Source organism: Girardinichthys multiradiatus, chromosome 14, assembly GCF_021462225.1.
Source record: "Girardinichthys multiradiatus isolate DD_20200921_A chromosome 14, DD_fGirMul_XY1, whole genome shotgun sequence".
Classification (NCBI taxonomy): Eukaryota; Metazoa; Chordata; class Actinopteri; order Cyprinodontiformes; family Goodeidae; genus Girardinichthys; species Girardinichthys multiradiatus.
The window spans coordinates 37,273,121-37,291,031 of record NC_061807.1 but is presented as its reverse complement, the minus strand read 5'-3'; the positions used below and the strand labels follow the sequence as shown (position 1 = coordinate 37,291,031).

General features: G+C 41.2%; 1 protein-coding gene across 1 annotated transcript; it reads right to left on the bottom strand.

Moving 5' to 3' along the window:
- Positions 1-441: 441 nt before the first annotated feature.
- LOC124880929 (cell wall protein TIR4) lies at positions 442-12,898 on the bottom strand. The gene is made up of 7 exons (XM_047386374.1): positions 12,753-12,898; positions 10,753-11,267; positions 10,442-10,633; positions 10,226-10,321; positions 9,976-10,111; positions 9,708-9,857; positions 442-1,255 (listed from the first exon to the last, which is right to left on the bottom strand). Exons 2-7 carry the CDS (start codon positions 11,263-11,265, stop codon positions 1,212-1,214), a joined length of 1,131 nt encoding a protein of 376 aa, XP_047242330.1. The 5' UTR covers positions 11,266-11,267; positions 12,753-12,898; the 3' UTR covers positions 442-1,211.
- Positions 12,899-17,911: the final 5,013 nt, after the last annotated feature.

Below are 17,911 nucleotides of genomic sequence, written 5' to 3'. Positions count from 1 at the left end.
GGAGGGGCTCGGAGTAAAGCCGCTGCTCCTCCACATCAAGAGGAGCCAGTTGAGGTGGCTCGGGCATCTATACCGGATGCCTCCTGGACGCCTTCCTCGGGAGGTGTTCCAGGCACGTCCCACCGGGAGGAGGCCCAGGGGACGGCACAGGACATGCTGGAGGGACTATGTCTCTTGGCTAGCCTGGGAACGCCTTGGGCTCCCCCTGGAGGAGTTGGAGGAGGTGTCCGGAGAGAGGGACGTCTGGGCGTCTCTGCTGAGTCTACTGTCCCCGCAACCCGGTCCCGGATAAGCGGAAGACGACGAGTACGAGTATATATATATATATATATATATATATATGCTGAGAGCTTTCTCTGATTCCTCGGCCCTCCGAAGCGTTTCTAGACGGCATTTTTGATTTTAGCTAAAAAAAAAAAAAAAAAGACTGGACCAGCCGACTCCTTCAGAAACATCTTTATTTAACAATTGTACAAATAAATTGACAGATTATTAGCTTATTATAAAAAATAAACTAGAATATGTATTAATTTGTGCAAATATTTAAATTACTTTCACTAACATTTGCTACCATTTCTAGCATCCTTTCATCCCTCTTGCACGTGCAGACACATCAGCCAATAAAGGCTTCATAACTTAGTGTTAATTATTTAGCAGTACCTATCATTACAACAAAGAATAAATTAAGATTGAAAAAGAAACAGAAATAAGAATAGAAGATTTTAACATTCATCAGTAAAACAGGTGTTAAAGGTACACAGACCTTGAAACCTGAATGCTGTAACATACACTGACATATGCTGATGAGAATCATTTCAACTTGCTTTTGAACTCTTGAAAAAGTTCCTTTATTATTTGTACTCCAATCAAAAACATTTTATGTTCAATTTATACCACGGGGCAATATTCTGGTAGCTTTTTTGGTGAATAATTTAAAACCAACTACATTGAAGAATTTGACATCATTCCTCTTTTAGTTTCAGAATCACAAATAGTTTCAAATTTGTCAATAAGCTGTGGTACAGAGATGTGAACAGTTTTTACCTTTTTACTTTAGATAATGGTGAGTTTGCATGAAATGAATCCTACCAAAGCAAGAAGAACTGTGCATGTTAAACTCCATGTTAGACATTAGTGATCTGTATTTAGGAAGCGATGGACATCAATAAGGAAGTTATGCCTTTATTCAAGCATGGTGAAGGTCAGTTGCTTCACATTGCTGTGAAAGCCAGCATGCACACGGTGACCAGCAGAGCTATAGCGGAGAAGACAAAAAAAGAAAGCAAATTAAATGCTTGGTTGGGATTTTTTTGGTTATTATCAAGAACTGGTAGATTCAAAGAACAACCAATAGAAATTGAATGCTGCACATATCTTTGGGAACACATTTCTTCTTGTGCATATAGAGTCATGAAGGAGTTAGGACACTGTATTAATATTGATGTCTAACCTTTTTTATCAGATAATTTTGTTTCTCATGGTCTGAGAGTCCTTCAGGTGCCTTTTGGCAAACTCCAGACAGGCTGCCATGTGCCTTTTATTAAGGGTGGCTTTCATCTGGCTACTCTACCATACAGACTTGATTGGTGTGTAGCTGCAGAGATGGTTGTCCTTCTGGAAGGTTTTCCTCTCTCCACAGAGGAGAGAGGAAAACCTTCCCTGACTAATAGCTCAGTTTAGATAACCGTCCAGTTCTAGGAAGAGTCCTGGTGGTCAAACATTCCCCATTTACTAATGATAGAGGCTGCTAATTGTGGTGACACATCCTTAAAATGTGGAAACCTCCAAGTGGTTTAAAAACATATTATAAGAATGTTTCATCACACTTTTTAGTCTAGTTGTCATTCTTAAAAACACTGGTAGAAGTATTCATACCCCATAGGTTGTTCCACAAGTGATGCTGTACAACCACATATTTCAAAATATTTTCTCTTTATTAAGCAACACAACTTGCACTGAAAAAAAACTATTCATACTTATTACATGTTTATCTGCCTTAATGCTGTGAAACCACAAATTACAATGCATTTTAGTGGGGTTTCATGTGATGACTAAACCAAAGTACAACGATAAAAACACTTTGTTTGCTGCTGTTAAACTAAGCAAAACCTGAAAAGTATGGCCTGCATATGTGTTTAGCTCCCACCAGTCAACACTAATAGAACCATTGGGTCCTTTACAGCTGCAAATGTTTTGTCAATATGTTTCTTTAAGTTTGAGGATGTAATAATGGCTCAAACAAATCTTATGGATTGTCCACAAAAAGACTTGTCCTTTCTAAAACACGAATATGGTTTGATGTAAACCCTGGATCACCAGTGACCTGAAGGACCTGCTTAACAAGATCAAAAGAGCCTTCAGAGAGGAAGACAGGGAATTATTGAGGAGTATAGAGAAGCAACTTAAAGTCAGGATAAGACACAGCAAGGAGGTATACAAGAAGAAGAACAATATCAGAGATGTGTGATCAGGTATGAAAAAGATCACAGGCTTCAAGCAGAACTAAGATCGGACTGATGGATGTCTGGACAGAACCAATGAGTTCAGTTCAGAAACAAGCTCAGCATCCTCCTGTCCTGCTCACAGCCAAACAGCAGGGGACAACAGGGCCGAGCTCAATTCATGGCTGTGGCTGGCAGAAGCATGCCGCTGCCTGCCAGATAACAGCATGTCGGAGGGAGCCAGGGGATTCTGCGAGGAATCCCCTGGCTCCCTCCCCTGGCTCTGGCTGTAAAGGCCTGCCACGTTGGTTTCCGCTGTTTTTGTGGAAGCTGTTTGTGCAATAAGTCTTCGTCATCCTTTCAGCATGTGATAAACACACATAGTGCTATTTATTTTCCATCCAAGTAAATACAGCCATGCACCTTATGTTATGGGTCTAACGCTGTTTATTAAATAATAACCAACAATGACATCATCATTTGAAAGTAATTATTGACTAACTGGCAATAGTAACAATAACGACATCCCGTTTGCCTATAATCAGCATTGGTTTTCAAAAAACAGCGTCAGCCGCCGTGGCACCATGTTAAAGGCTTTAACAGCCGGTTTGTGTGGCAAGGGACTTCCATAGAGTGCCAGTGTGTTTTTAAGCATTTATTTATAATTTTCTGTGAGTGACAATTCAGAATAGCGGCTCGTGCTCTATAATAAACTGACTGTTTGTGCAATAAGTCTTCGTCATTCTTTCAGCACGTCATTCATAGTACTATTTATTTCCCATCTCAAGTAAATATCGCCACCTTATGTTATGGGTCTAACGCTGTTTATTAAATAAAAACCAATAAAGACATTATCATTTAAAAGTAACAGGCTTTAACAATAATGACATCCCGTTTGCCGATAATCAGCATTGGTTTCCACAAAAACAGCAGCAACCGCCGTGGCAGGCTTTTACGGCCGGAGCCAGGGGAGGGAGCCGGGGGGGAGGGAGCCCGGGGATTCCTCGCAGAATCCCCTGGCTCCCTCCGCCATGCTGTCTTCTGGCAGGCAGCGGCATGCTTCTGCCGGGCTCAGCCACAAATTGAGCTCGGCCCTGCTGTCCCAGCGCCGCCCCACAGATAAAACTCCGCCCCCTCATTTCGATATAAGAACATAAAATAAAAAGAGCTTAAAATAAAAAACTGGATGAAATACGTAAAGTAGCTTTACAAAATAAAACTCCATTATGAAACTAGAAAAATTTGCATTTCCTGCGAAAATGCAGTGTGAATGCTGAAAGGTGAATTTTTTAGCTGAAACATTGCAGAAACAAGCTAAAATGGACTGCAGACAATCTGCTAAAATTTTGTGAATTAGAAGAAAACAGAAATGCTAAACTCCTGTTGAAAGCTGGCAGAAAGTGGCTAAGGTTGGCAGCAGAATATCAGCTGAAATCTGATAAATTAGTAGAAATAGCAGAAACAGCAAAGAAAAACTGTCATCTGATCTCTTTAATCAGGAAGACTATCAGGTATAAGGTAAGGTAAGGTAAGGTAAGTTTATTTATATAGCGCTTTTCAGCAACGAGACACTCAAAGCGCTGTACATTCAATTACAATACAATCTTGTGATTGTATTGTAAATACAAATAAACAGATACAGACACAGAAAAACACATCAAATGATAAAATCAAACAACAGAGGTAATTTAAAAAAGTTAAATAAAATAAAGAGAATAGAATAATGGACAAGAAAATGAGAGGAAAATTGGACTGAAAACACAACTAATCATGCCTAAATGGCACAGTCAATGGCCACTCTAAACAAGTTTTTAATCTTGATTTAAAGCAACTTAGGGTTTCAGCGCTTTTACAGTTTTCTGGCAGTTTATTCCAGATTAGTGGAGCATAAGAACTAAAAGCTGCTTCTCCATGTTTGGTTCTGGTTCTGTGTATGCACAGTAGATTTGAGCGAGATGACCTGAGAGGTCTGGTTGGTTGATACAGACAACAAGTCTGTTATGTATTTTGGTGCTAAGCCATTCAGTGATTTATAGACTAACAGAAGTATATTAAAATCTATTCTCTGAGCTACAGGGAGCCAGTCTAAGGACTTTAGAACCGGGGTGATGTGCTCCACTTTCTTAGTTCTAGTGAGGACGCGGGTAGCAACGTTCTGGATCAACTGCAGCTGTCTGATCGACTTTTTAGGCAGGCCTGTGAAAACACCGTTGCAGTAATTAATTCTACTAAAGATGAACGCATGAATTAGTTTTTCAAGGTCCTGCTGAGACATTAGTTCTTTAATCCTGGAGATGTTCTTTAGGTGATAGAAGGCCGACCGTGTTACTACCTTTATGTGCCTCTGAAGGTTCAGGTCCGAGTCCATCACTACACCCAGATTTCGAGCCTGACTGGTGGTTTTTAGCTGTATTAACTGAAGCTGTGTGCTAACTTTTAAACATTCTTCCTTTGGTCCAAAGATTATTACTTCAGTTTTGTGTTGATTCAGCTGAAGAAAATTTAGGCCCATCCATGCATTGATTTCTTCTAAGCATTTACCCAGCGTTTGAATGGCTTCATAGTCACCTGGTGACATCGTAATGTATAGCTGTCGTTCGTCTGCATAGTTACTTACGTTGTTGTTTATTAAAATCTGAGTTAGGGGGAGCATGTAGATATTGAATAGGATGGGCCCTAAGATGGACCCTTGGGGAACGCCACATGTGATTTTTGTGCTCTCTGATGTAAAGTTACCTACTGACACAAAAACGTCCCTGTACTTCAAGTAGGATTTAAACCAGTTGAGTGCTGTACCAGAAAGGCCGACCCAGTTTTCCAGGCACTCTAGTAAAATGGAGTGATCAACAGTGTCGAATGCTGCACTAAGGTCCAATAATACCAGCACTGTGGTTCTTCCACAGTCTGCATTTATACGGATGTCATTGAACACCTTGACAAGAGCAGTCTCTGTACTGTGATGAGCACGGAAGCCTGACTGGAAGACATCGAAGCGGTTGGTCGTTGTTAGGAAGTTAATTGTTGAAACACAGCTTTTTCAATAATCTTACTGATGAAGGGGAGGTTTGATATAGGCCTGTAGTTCTGTAGTAGCAGCTTGTCCAAGTTGCTCATTTTCAATAGAGGTTTGATTATTGATGATTTTAGGGCCTGGGGGAAAACACCTGACAAAAGGGACATGTTTATTATTTTTGTTAAATCAGATGTTATTACAGGCAAAGCTTTCTTAAGGAAAGCTGTAGGTAAAAGATTGAGACAGCAGGAAGAAGAGCTTAGTTGGTGTACAATTTCTTCTAAGATTTTGCAGTTTATTTGGTGAAATTGGGAAATTTTGTCAAAATCAGTTCTAGTTGGAGACAACTTTCGTACTGGAGTTGATGTGGATGTGCTGACTGCCCCTCTGATCATTTGGGTTTTTTCAATAAAGAATTTAGCAAATTCATTGCAGGCCCTGGTAGAGTGGAGTTCAGTGCTACAGTTACAGGAGGGTTTGTTAACCTGTCGATCGTGACAAATAATGCACGAGCATTGTTTATGTTTTTGCTGATGATCTCAGAAAATAAAGATTCCCTTGCATTTTTCAGTTGTAGGTTATATCTTTATAGTCCCGGTTCTTATAAAGGTTTCTTCCTGATTCTGATGGAGTTTGGATCTGGTTCTGATACAGGTTTGAACCTGGTTCTGATACATGTTCGTACCTGGTTCTGGTATATGTTTGTACCTGGTTCTGATGAAAGTATTTTCCTGGTACTGAGGGAGCTTTTTGCAAGGTTCTGATGGAGTTCGGAAATGGTTCTGATAGAAGGTTCCTCCTGGTTCTGAAGGCGATTTGGACATGGTTCTGGTGGAGGGTCCCTAACTGGTTCTGATGGAGTTTGGGTCCAGTTTTGGTGGAGATTTGTTCCAGGTTCTGATGTATCTTGGAACTTGTTCTGATAGAGGTTTCCTTCTGGTTCTGACTGAGTTTGGACCTGGTTCTGATAGTGGGTTCCTAACTGGTCCTGATGGAGAATTCCTCTTGGTTCTGATGGAGTTCGGGTCTGGTTCTAATGGTGATTTGTTCCAGGTTCGGATGGATGTTTGACCTGGTTCTGATGGCAGTTGCTAACTGGTTCTGGTGAAGAATTCCTCTTGGTTATGATGGAGGTTTCATTCTGGTTCTGATGGAGTTTGGATCAGGTTCTGATGGATGTTGCTCCTTGGCTCTGATAGAATTTGGACCTGGTTCTGTTACAGGTTTGTACCGGGTTCTGATGGAGATTTTTTCCTGGTTCTGGTGGAGAGTCCCTCACTGGTTCTGATGGAGATTCCCTCTTGGTTCTGATGGAGTTTCGGGTCCGGTTTTGATAGAGATTTCTTCCAGGTTCTGATGTGCTAACAGCCTATTTGCAATAGTCTATGAAATTGCCTTTTAAATGTAATCACTGTTGTCTAGCTGTTAGAACAGCACTACATACTGTTTAAGTACTCAACACAAAATGGCTGCCATGCAATTGCCTCCTATGAAGATGGTCAAAGGGTTAGGGGTCAGGTCAGGTTTATGCCATAAAAATGAATGAAAATGAATGGAAGTCAATGCAAACTCCTCACAAAGACAGTAAAACAGGGATATATGTGTGTGTGTTTTTGTGTGTGTGTGTGTGTGTGTGTGTGTGTGTCAGGGCTCTTGTGTGTGTCACATACAGACATATACAGTGCAAGGTACACAGAGCTATAAATAGAACAGTGAGGAATGAATCAGCCAATCAGCAAAGAGCGTCAGTGTAACTTGACACCTGCAGCATTTCTAATGGTGCGTTCACACCAAACGCGATTTCTGCAAATTTTTCGCCTCATTTGTGTGCTTTTGCCCGCTTCACATTCCGCGTGAACTCCACGTTGGCATTCGGCAACAAGCGGCAACGCTTCGCCACGTCATCAAATAGGAGGAGCTTCCATCTGCTGCTTGCTGGTTTCAACTGAACATGGCGGACATGGATTTCACGGATAATCACGACGTTTTACCTGTGGAGAGCTGACAAACGCCGCCGACATCAATGTCCCTGGGTTCGGAGAGTACCACCACCTACTCCAGGAGCTGCGTCTGGATGACGGTCGATTTCAGCGGTACTTCTGTCTATCCAGGACCCAGTTCGAAGATCTGCTGCCCCGCGTAAGGGGAGATGAATCGGCCTCCGGGACGCCAACTACCGACGACTGCAGTGAAGCCAGCCCGAAGCCAGACACCGGACACTCAAGCTCCGCGGAGCCAGCGGCATCCAGCCCACGGCCGATCCGAGTCAGGCACCCAGATTTCGGCTAGCTGCTCTTTGTTGCTCCCTCTTCTGACGCGCAGTGGTTCACTAGGGACCGTAAATAAGTTTCCGTACCAAACAATCGTGGAAAATCTGAGTGCCTGAATCGGATCAACCGTGAGCTAGATGCCGCTAACTCCGTGGAGCTTGAACATCCAACTTCAAACTAACTTCACCGCGGTTTACCGGCGCTGTATCCCCGCTGCTGAACGCCTGTCCATCTGTCTTCGGTGAGTAAATAAATCTCAGCTCAGTAAAAAAAACAGCCGATTTTTAATGTCCACATCTCCTAAATATAAGATATTTGCGCCTAAACATAACCAGGCCAGATCCTTTCTGTACTTGTCTCGGTAAAAGTAATTAGTTGAGTCATACAACTCTGGCTTGCCGCACACCGCCACTATGATCTGGTCCTCCATCATTGACAACTGCTTCTTCTCCGCTTTGGTCCTTCACCCTACATCACAGCCACATCCAGTCCCTGATTGGTTGATGCGACGAGAATTTAGGAAAAAGTTCGGATTTTTCAACTCGTCCATCGCGCCGCTCCGCTCCCGCTTCCCTTGCCGCTCCGCTCCCGCTTCGCTTGCCGCGCCCTCCGCATCCTTTGCACCGCGCCGCTCCGCTCCTCAAGGCGCCTATACATAGGGATACCATGTAAATTGGCCGCTCCTTTCGCAGAAATCGCGTTTGGTGTGAACGCACCTTAATGCAGCATCTCACTATCATCTCCCCGTGGCCTGGGCTTTTAACATGGAGGTGCATGCTCCCGAACTACCGCCCATAACTCGGAAACCGTAAGGGCTATCGACGTCATTCTTGGACTGTTTTTCTCAGAATGGACAGGGGAACAAGAATATTAACAAGTTTTTGCTAAAAATATAATATTAAAGGCACAACACTAGGTGGAAAGAAAGGGAAAAATGGAGAAAAACACAAAAATGCCTGAACATGCTCTCGAACAACGTAACTCGGAAACTATAAGGGCTATCGATCTGATTTATGCACCGTATGAATCAGCAGGCCTAGTTGAACAATCATGGAGCTTCTCAAGTTTCTACAAAAATCTGTCTGGGAGGTGTGACCCTATGAAAAAGTGGATCATTTTGACCATATTTAACCCGAGTGAAGGTGAATGTTTCACTCTCAAAAGAAACCTACTTCACGAGAAAACGATAAAAGGTATCCAAAAAAATTTTGGACCGTAGGTATCAGCAGGGATCGGTGAACAATCCTGGAGATTTTTGTGTGTCTACATAAATCCGTGTAGGAGATATGACAGTGTAGAAAAGTGGATAATTTTGAAATTTTTCAATTTTAAGCGATTTTGGGAACGACAGATTCTGTACTCCTAAACAAACCTTTTTTATGACAAAAATGATAAAAGGTATCAAAAAAATTGTTTCACTGAGAGCCCCAGCAAGGTCTGAAGATAAATCTGCACAAGGCTCATGACTTTATCTCAAACAGTTTACGAGAGGCGGCAATTCGAAAACGTGAGTTTAAGGATTTGTTCTCAGATTTTTTATACAGGGTGTGTTGACTTTGCGTTGCTTTTGGGCGTGTGGCCGGAAAACTGTTTGTCCCACATCGATGAGGGTGACATTTTCTTAATTGTGAAAGAGCATCCTATGTTTTGATGTATAATTTGTATAGGTAGAGTGAAAATTGAGTGAGTGAAGAGAGTTTGTTTGTTCTTTCTCAGGTTAATCAAAAAATCTTGAAATTGATTAAATAAAATAAGATGAAAATTTATTTTAACATAGTCATTTTGTTTTATTTCATGGGGATATTTCTTTATTTCATGGAATATTTATTAATAATTTATCAATAGCAGTATTTATTTATTTAATTTTGAATTAAACGGCTTTCCATACACCTGACTTCTACTTCAGGTATTTTAACTGATATTCATCTGTCATTCACAAGGGGACATCCCTATTTTCCACAAGCTTGGTTTTCAAAAACTTACCTGGCAAGAATGAACCATGTGTGGGTGTGATCAGAAAAGCAGAGGAAGTGGTGTTGCTGTTCAACAAATTCGTGATGTTGACAGTAGGGTCCGAGAGGTTCACGAGAGCTGTCAGTAGTCTGAAGTCTGGTCTTCCCAGCTTCCCAGTAGCTGAGAGAAGATGCAAAAACACAAACAGATTTCTAACTGTAATACCAATGGCTATGCCGAATAATCTCTAAATCTGGGTGACAGATACATTTTGTGAGTGCTTAAAGTGAATGCTTACTGGCATTGAAAGTCCCGGTTGAAATTGACAAGGCGTAACCTGCTGCTCGGGTCGTTGTGTCTGGTAGTACAGCTGTAAATGTACAATGGATTTTGCCTCCGTTGACTGTGCCCCGCTGATTGCTTGAGTCCAACGACTGAAGAGAAAAGCATTTTAATTAACTGAAGATGAAACCATGATGTCCATGCAAAACTACACAAATTTATAAATATATCCCCAAACCTACTAATTCAGTGAAAGCCTAGCTCACCTCTGTGAAATTTAGCACAAAATTATCGAGGGTGGCAGTGAAGAATTTGACACCACCGTTGTTGTTCGCACAGATGTAGGCTCTGTGATTGCCAGCCTGTTGAAGAATATAACATGATTTCATTTTTCAAATATCTCTTCAAACTCAAACTATACTAATTGATCTGGTTTGGATTTCAAGATACTTCCATCTAAAAACCATGAAAACATGAAATACCTGATTTGCAGCAGTTGAGAGACCAGCAGCAATGTAGCCTGCTGCCTGCCCTGAGAGCTCAAAGTCGAATGTTTGGTTGATTTTTTGCTTGACAGAAAGAAAATAGCAATTGTCTCCAGCAGCAGGATTGCACTCCGTGGGTTCGGCTGCACAGAGCTTTGTGGAACGACATCCTTGCCGAGAAATATTTGCCTGCAAGGGTGAGGACAGATATTTTAAATATTGCACTTTAAAAACTAATAAAAGTCATGATTTATCATTTTCTTATTGTTTCTTCCTGTTCTGTTGGGCAGTTTTTTACCATGCCTTACCGCAATTGCAGGGACGTTGCCTGATGTTGCTGTAGTTACATTAGCTTGTGCCACGGTAGTGCTGTTATTGGCTGATGCTGTCACATTGTTATCAGCACCCACCGTGCTTGCGTTGTTTGCTGGCGCCATCGTGGTTGCATTGTTTGCTGGCACAACTGTGCTTGCGTTGTTAGCTGGCGTCATCGTGCTTACATTGTTAGCTGGCGCCACCGTGCTTGTAATATTAGCTGGCGCCACCGTGCTTGTAATATTAGCTGGCGCCACCGTGCTTGTATCGTTTGTTGGCGCCACTGTGCTTGCATTGTTGGCTGGCGCCACCGTGCTTGTAATATTAGCTGGCGCCACTGTGCTTGTATCGTTTGCTGGCGCCACTGTGCTTGCGTTATTTGTCCACATCAGGTTGTTAGAACTTGTCACATTGTTGGGTGCGGCTGAAGGAGTCTGAGTATAGGTGGCCATAAATTCCCAGGATAGCACCACTAACAGAACACTGAGGATCAGTCCTTTATCCATTCCTTCAAAAAAGAGCAACATAAATTAGTTAAGTTTATATATAGAATATAAAAGGAAATGTAGCTTCAGTTAGATTTGAGAAAAAGAGATCTCCAAAAGGATATTTTACTTGCTAACATCTTCAAACATAGTTAAAATAAGGTATAATTGTTTTAATTATAAAAAATATATATATTTTAATGAAAAGACAGAAAGAAAATCCTGTAATTTGATATAAGAATCATGCCTTAAACATTTTGTAATGGTAATAAAATGCTAGCTTTATCCCAATTCAATAAAATATGTGATAATTTAAGTAAAATTAATATTTAGAATAATGACCACTTTCACCTTCTTCACTACATTCTCACACTACTCTCTAATTTTGCATTATTTGCTGCTATTTCAGCTTTTAACTTTGTTCTCTCTCTTTTCTCTTCCTAGAAGCTACACCTGGCCTGACTCTGTGTCTACCTGTGACACCTTTCTGGAGAGGGGCATCGTCCAAGCTTCTGCTGGCAATAACTTAATGCTCACCCTCTACCAATGATCCACATGGCCCTGTCTTTCAGTGTTTAACCCTTTCTCTCTCCTAGACATGGCGATTGACTGAGCTTTTACTGTAACTAATTATATGTGCTCTCTTTCAGACTCCTTGAAAACTGGCTCAGAGTTTATCTGTTCTTTCTTTCTAGGTGATACGACTAAAGGAGCTACATCCATTAACATTTACTTTTCCTTCCCATAGAAAGTGCTCCTGGATCAGTGCTTCTTTGTTCTCTTTGTGTCTCTGCTCTGTTCTCTCAAACCCCCAGTCGGTCGTGGCAGATGGCCGCTCACAATGAGCCTGGTTCTGCTGGAGGTTTCTTCCTGTTAAAAGGGAGTTTTTCCTCTCCACTGTCGCTACATGCATGCTCAGTATGAGGGATTGCTGCAAAGTCAACGCCAGTGACTGTCCACTGTCTCTACATGCTCATCCGGGAGGAGGGAATGCTGCAAGTCACTGACTGGATGCAATCTGCTGGGTTTCCTTAGATAGAAAAACCTTTTATCCAATTTGAATAAATAACTAACTCTGACTGCACTGTTCAATGGTTAGGACTAATTGTACTAATTCTTCTAATATGTACCTGACTTTTGTGAAGTGCCTTGAGACATTTGTTGTAAATTGGCGCTATATAAATAAAACTGAATTGAATTGAATAACTTAAAATGATAATAATTTAAAAATATAGATTTTTTTGCTACAACAAAATAAGTCCACCATATAATGCAACCATAAAGAAATAATGTCTATGTATATTATAGAAAATAAAGGAATGACTAAATATAGAATTTTTACTATTTTATATATCTACAAAACTTCTAATTAGTAGTAAAATGCGCTTTCTTATATATTTGTCAGCATCTAACAATAACAGCTCTTCATAAATAGTCATTTTTTGTTAAATATTAGAGTTACATCATGAACATTCTATCAAAATAGACAGTGGTTTTTATGTACTCACCTGTAGATCTTGTCCTTAAGGCAAAAGATAGTTCTTTACCCAGAATATCTTGTATTTTATGTTAAATCTTCAGGTATGACTCGCGGGTGGACTGTTTCTGATGTCCTGTGATGCCCAGGTATATCTGTGACACCTGTAATTTCTGTGTCAATATTTAAGTTTTAGAGGAAGGGAGGAACCAGTACAAAGACAATGAGAAGGGTGAAACAAACGGTTAAAGGTGTGGTATGTTATTGAGTTTTTGTTAGTGAGTTTACGTTCCTAAGGGCTCCCAATGACGAAAGACAGATTAAATTGTGTCACATTTTGTCACATACTTTTCAGGTGACTAAATTTTTCCTAATTTTGTACGTCACAAAATCTTTAACATAGAAACAGGTTTTGTCTATTGTATGGTCATCTTTATTTTATTTAACATGTTTAAATAAGCACACACTCCATTCTTATTAGGATTTTAACATACAAAACAATCTAGATTTTACCAGGTGTTCAGATTATGTTCGCCTGGTTTTTAAAGTGCAGAACCATACACAACACTGCACTGTCATGGTTTAACATAAATTAAGTGAATGCATACAAACTATAAATCTAAAACAATATATGTAAAATTTTAGAATTTAAAGAGGAAGAACACTTTTTTGAATAATAACATATATATATATATATATATATATATATATATATATATATATTGAACGTTGGCTTAGGAAGCCTATGCCAGCTGTCAACAAGCAAAAAGAAAGGGCACACTCTGAACAGATTGCGGCAGGTTACTGACTTAGATACTGATAGAAAACCTTTTAACCAGCATTCACTCCTCCTGGATGAGCATGTAGCGACCCCTTTCTATCCCAGCTGCTAGTAATAGTAAAATTATTTTTCTAACATTACAGCAAAGGACAGCTACTTTAAGGAATCTAAAATAAAAACATATTTAAAGTTCTTTAACAATTTTTCATTTGCTGCATAAATCTTTGTGTTCATTCAGTTTTGATGCCCTCAGTGAGAATTTATGTACAGTGTAAAAAGTCTTGAAAATAAAGAAAATCAATAAATGGGAAAGGGGCTCTAAAACTTTTGGTCGATAGTGTATAAATATATATATATATACACTACCTCCCACACTAAAATAGTGTGGGAGGTTACATGGCTAAATTGGACCAGCCTGGTAGCCAGTCTTCATTGATTGCACATTGCACCAGTAAGAGCAGAGTGTGAAGGTTCAATTAGCAGGGTAAGAGCACAGTTTTGCTCAAAATATTGAAATGCACACACATTATAGGTGACATACCAGAGTTCAAAAGAGGACAAATTGTTGGTGCACGTCTTGCTGGCGCATCTGTGACCAAGACAGCAAGTCTTTGTGATGTATCAAGAGCCACGGTATCCAGGGTAATGTCAGCATACCATCAAGAAGGATGAACCACATCCAACAGGATTAACTGTGGACGCAAGAGGAAGCTGTCTGAAAGGGATGTTCAGGTGCTAACCTGGATTGTATCCAAAAAACATAAAACCACGGCTGCCCAAATCATGGCAGAATTAAATGTGCACCTCAACTCTCCTGTTTCCACCAGAACTATCTGTTGGGAGCTCCACAGGGTCAATATACACGACCGGGCTGCTATAGCCAAACCTTTGGTCAATCATGCCAATGCCAAACGTCGGTTTCAATGGTGCAAGGAGCGCAAATCTTGGGCTGTGGACAATGTGAAACATGTATTGTTCTCTGATGAGTCCACCTTAACCGAGAGTTACGGTGTGGAGAAGCCCCAAAGAAGCGTACCACCCAGACTGTTGCATGCCCAGAGTGAAGCATGGGGGTGGATCAGTGATGGTTTGGGCTGCCATATCATGGCATCCCATTGGCCCAATACTTGTGCTAGATGGGCGCGTCACTGCCAAGGACTACTGAACCATTCTTGAGGACCATGTGCATCCAATGGTTCAAACATTGTATCCTGAAGGCAGTGCCGTGTATTAGGATGACAATGCACCAATACACACAGCAAGACTGGTGAAAGATTAGTTTGATGAACATGAAAGTGAAGTTGAACATCTCCCATGGCCTGTACAGTCACCAGATCTAAATAATATTGAGCCACTTTGGGGTGTTTTGGAGGAGCGAGTCAGGAAACGTTTTCCTCCACCAGTATCACGTAGTGACCTGGCCACTATCCTGCAAGAAGAATGGCTTAAAATCCCTCTGACCACTGTGCAGGACTTGTATATGTCATTCCCAAGATGAATTGACGCTGTATTGGCCGCAAAAGGAGGCCCTACACCATACTAATAAATTATTGTGGTCTAAAAAGTGTTTCAGTTTCATTGTCCAACCCCTGTATATGTATGGATGGATGGATGCTGTCATTGTGAATGGTTATTTGAAAGTATACAATTATTGCCTAAGTTAGTTCTAAGACTAACTTAACCTAATTTTCAGATCACTCAAGATAACGCCACAAAAATCTATCTGCCCCCCATCTTTCAAGTTCATTCACTTTTGGGTACATGACAAAGACTTGCGCTAAAAAATGGGAATGGGATTATCAGTGGGTTCTGTTGTTGTCCCTTGTTAGTTGTACTTTGAATTGGGTAATTTTTGTATGAAATCCACATCCACATATTCAATTTGAGTCTAATTGTTAATTTTTGTGTATGCAATATGTGGGATTGTCCATGGGTTTGATCCAAATTAACAAGGAAACATCAAGCCTATCTGGGTATAATTATTCATTTTCCGTTTGTGTGCAACATGGAAGTAAAAATGCAAAGATATAGGTGGTGGGCCTGGATTTATGGCAGGCCATATTTTTGTACGTTGAACCTATGTACTAACCATCAACATTCGGACCAAACCCAGATGTTTTTTTGTGAATGCATCTCACCTGTGACCCACATAGCCCTTAGACTTATCCTGCATCTAGCTTTTATCAGCATTTGAGAAAGGGATTCCATGACACAAAGAGAGCTTTGAAAATGTTAAAAGATGTCTGCAAACAAAAACAAGTTTGTAAATATAACCATTACAAAATCATGAGGGCCCACAAAACACGTTTTTCACATTTATTTTGTCCAACAGGTAATGTGATTTAACTGAATTGTATTCTGTCCGAGCTACCGCACCCTGCTGGCGGTCAGACGCCTCGGAGCCCCTCCAGTCCTTGGAACCCCGGAAACAGTCACTCTATCTAAAGACTCTAAAAGGAACGACTCTCAACCAGTTTCTAACTTCTAGCTCCTTTAATCTAAGTTAAGGCAGAGGAATGATTACAGAGATCAGCGCTGAGGCTCTCATCTCGGACCGTTGCCGTCTGTTAGAGGATGACGAAGAGCCCCGATAGAAGGTCACATGCAGTTTTATATCTGGCACTCCACTGCAATGGATGTTCCCTCCCTCAGTGATTATCAGTAGACTATGTGTCCTCATTGTGGTGTCTATCTGTTAGATTGTGTAGTAGCTGGTGTCCATACTTAATCTAAGTGTGCTGCTGCATTCTAATCAAACCAGTTATACCGGCTGCTCCACTATCAAACCCAGTGCCCCAGCTTCAGGTCATTTATGACAATCCTTGGGCCATTTATCCTCGTACTGTATGTTTATGAGCATTCTTATCCTATTGTAACAGAAGGGAAACATTAGAACTTATACTTTACTTCACTATGGTATAAATGGGAAAAACAGCTACAGGTCCTTCTCAAAATATTAGCATATTGTGATAAAGTTCATTATTTTCCATAATGTCATGATGAAAATTTAACATTCATATATTTTAGATTCATTGCACACTAACTGAAATATTTCAGGTCTTTTATTGTCTTAATACGGATGATTTTGGCATACAGCTCATGAAAACCCAAAATTCCTATCTCACAAAATTAGCATATTTCATCCAACCAATAAAAGAAAAGTGTTTTTAATACAAAAAACGTCAACCTTCAAATAATCATGTACAGTTATGCACTCAATACTTGGTCGGGAATCCTTTTGCAGAAATGACTGCTTCAATGCGGCGTGGCATGGAGGCTATCAGCCTGTGGCACTGCTGAGGTCTTATGGAGGCCCAGGATGCTTCGATAGCGGCCTTTAGCTCATCCAGAGTGTTGGGTCTTGAGTCTCTCAACGTTCTCTTCACAATATCCCACAGATTCTCTATGGGGTTCAGGTCAGCAGAGTTGGCAGGCCAATTGAGCACAGTGATACCATGGTCAGTAAACAATTTACCAGTGGTTTTGGCACTGTGAGCAGGTGCCAGGTCGTGCTGAAAAATGAAATCTTCAACTCCATAAAGCTTTTCAGCAGATGGAAGCATGAAGTGCTCCAAAATCTCCTGATAGCTAGCTGCATTGACCCTGCCCTTGTTAAAACACAGTGGACCAACACCAGCAGCTGACACGGCACCCCAGACCATCACTGACTGTGGGTACTTGACACTGGACTTCTGGCATTTTGGCATTTCCTTCTCCCCAGTCTTCCTCCAGATTCTGGCACCTTGATTTCCGAATGACATGCAGAATTTGATTTCATCCGAAAAAAGTACTTTGGACCACTGAGCAACAGTCCAGTGTTGCTTCTCTGTAGCCCAGGTCAGGCGCTTCTGCCGCTGTTTCTGGTTCAAAAGTGGCTTGACCTGGGGAATGCGGCACCTGTAGCCCATTTCCTGCACACGCCTGTGCACGGTGGCTCTGGATGTTTCTACTCCAGACTCAGTCCACTGCTTCCGCAGGTCCCCCAAGGTCTGGAATCGGCCCTTCTCCACAATCTTCCTCAGGGTCCGGTCACCTCTTCTCGTTGTGCAGCGTTTTCTGCCACACTTTTTCCTTCCCACAGACTTCCCACTGAGGTGCCTTGATACAGCACTCTGGGAACAGCCTATTCGTTCAGAAATTTCTTTCTGTATCTTACCCTCTTGCTTGAGGGTGTCAATAGTGACCTTCTGGACAGCAGTCAGGTCGGCAGTCTTACCCATGATTGGGGTTTTGAGTGATGAACCAGGCTGGGAGTTTTAAAGGCCTCAGGAATCTTTTGCAGGTGTTTAGAGTTAACTCGTTGATTCAGATGATTAGGTTCATAGCTCGTTTAGAGACCCTTTTAATGATATGCTTATTTTGTGAGATAGGAATTTTGGGTTTTCATGAGCTGTATGCCAAAATCATCC

Bases quoted from the DNA above. Each gene is read 5' to 3' on its own strand.
- LOC124880929 (XM_047386374.1), bottom strand. From the start codon at position 11,265: ATGGATAAAGGACTGATCCTCAGTGTTCTGTTAGTGGTGCTATCCTGG. The intron at 10,322-10,441 runs GTATTTCATGTT...ATTCTTCAACAG, and splicing joins TCTCAACTGCTGCAAATCAG to GCTGGCAATCACAGAGCCTA. The intron at 9,858-9,975 runs GTAAGCATTCAC...ATCTTCTCTCAG, and splicing joins AACCGGGACTTTCAATGCCA to CTACTGGGAAGCTGGGAAGA.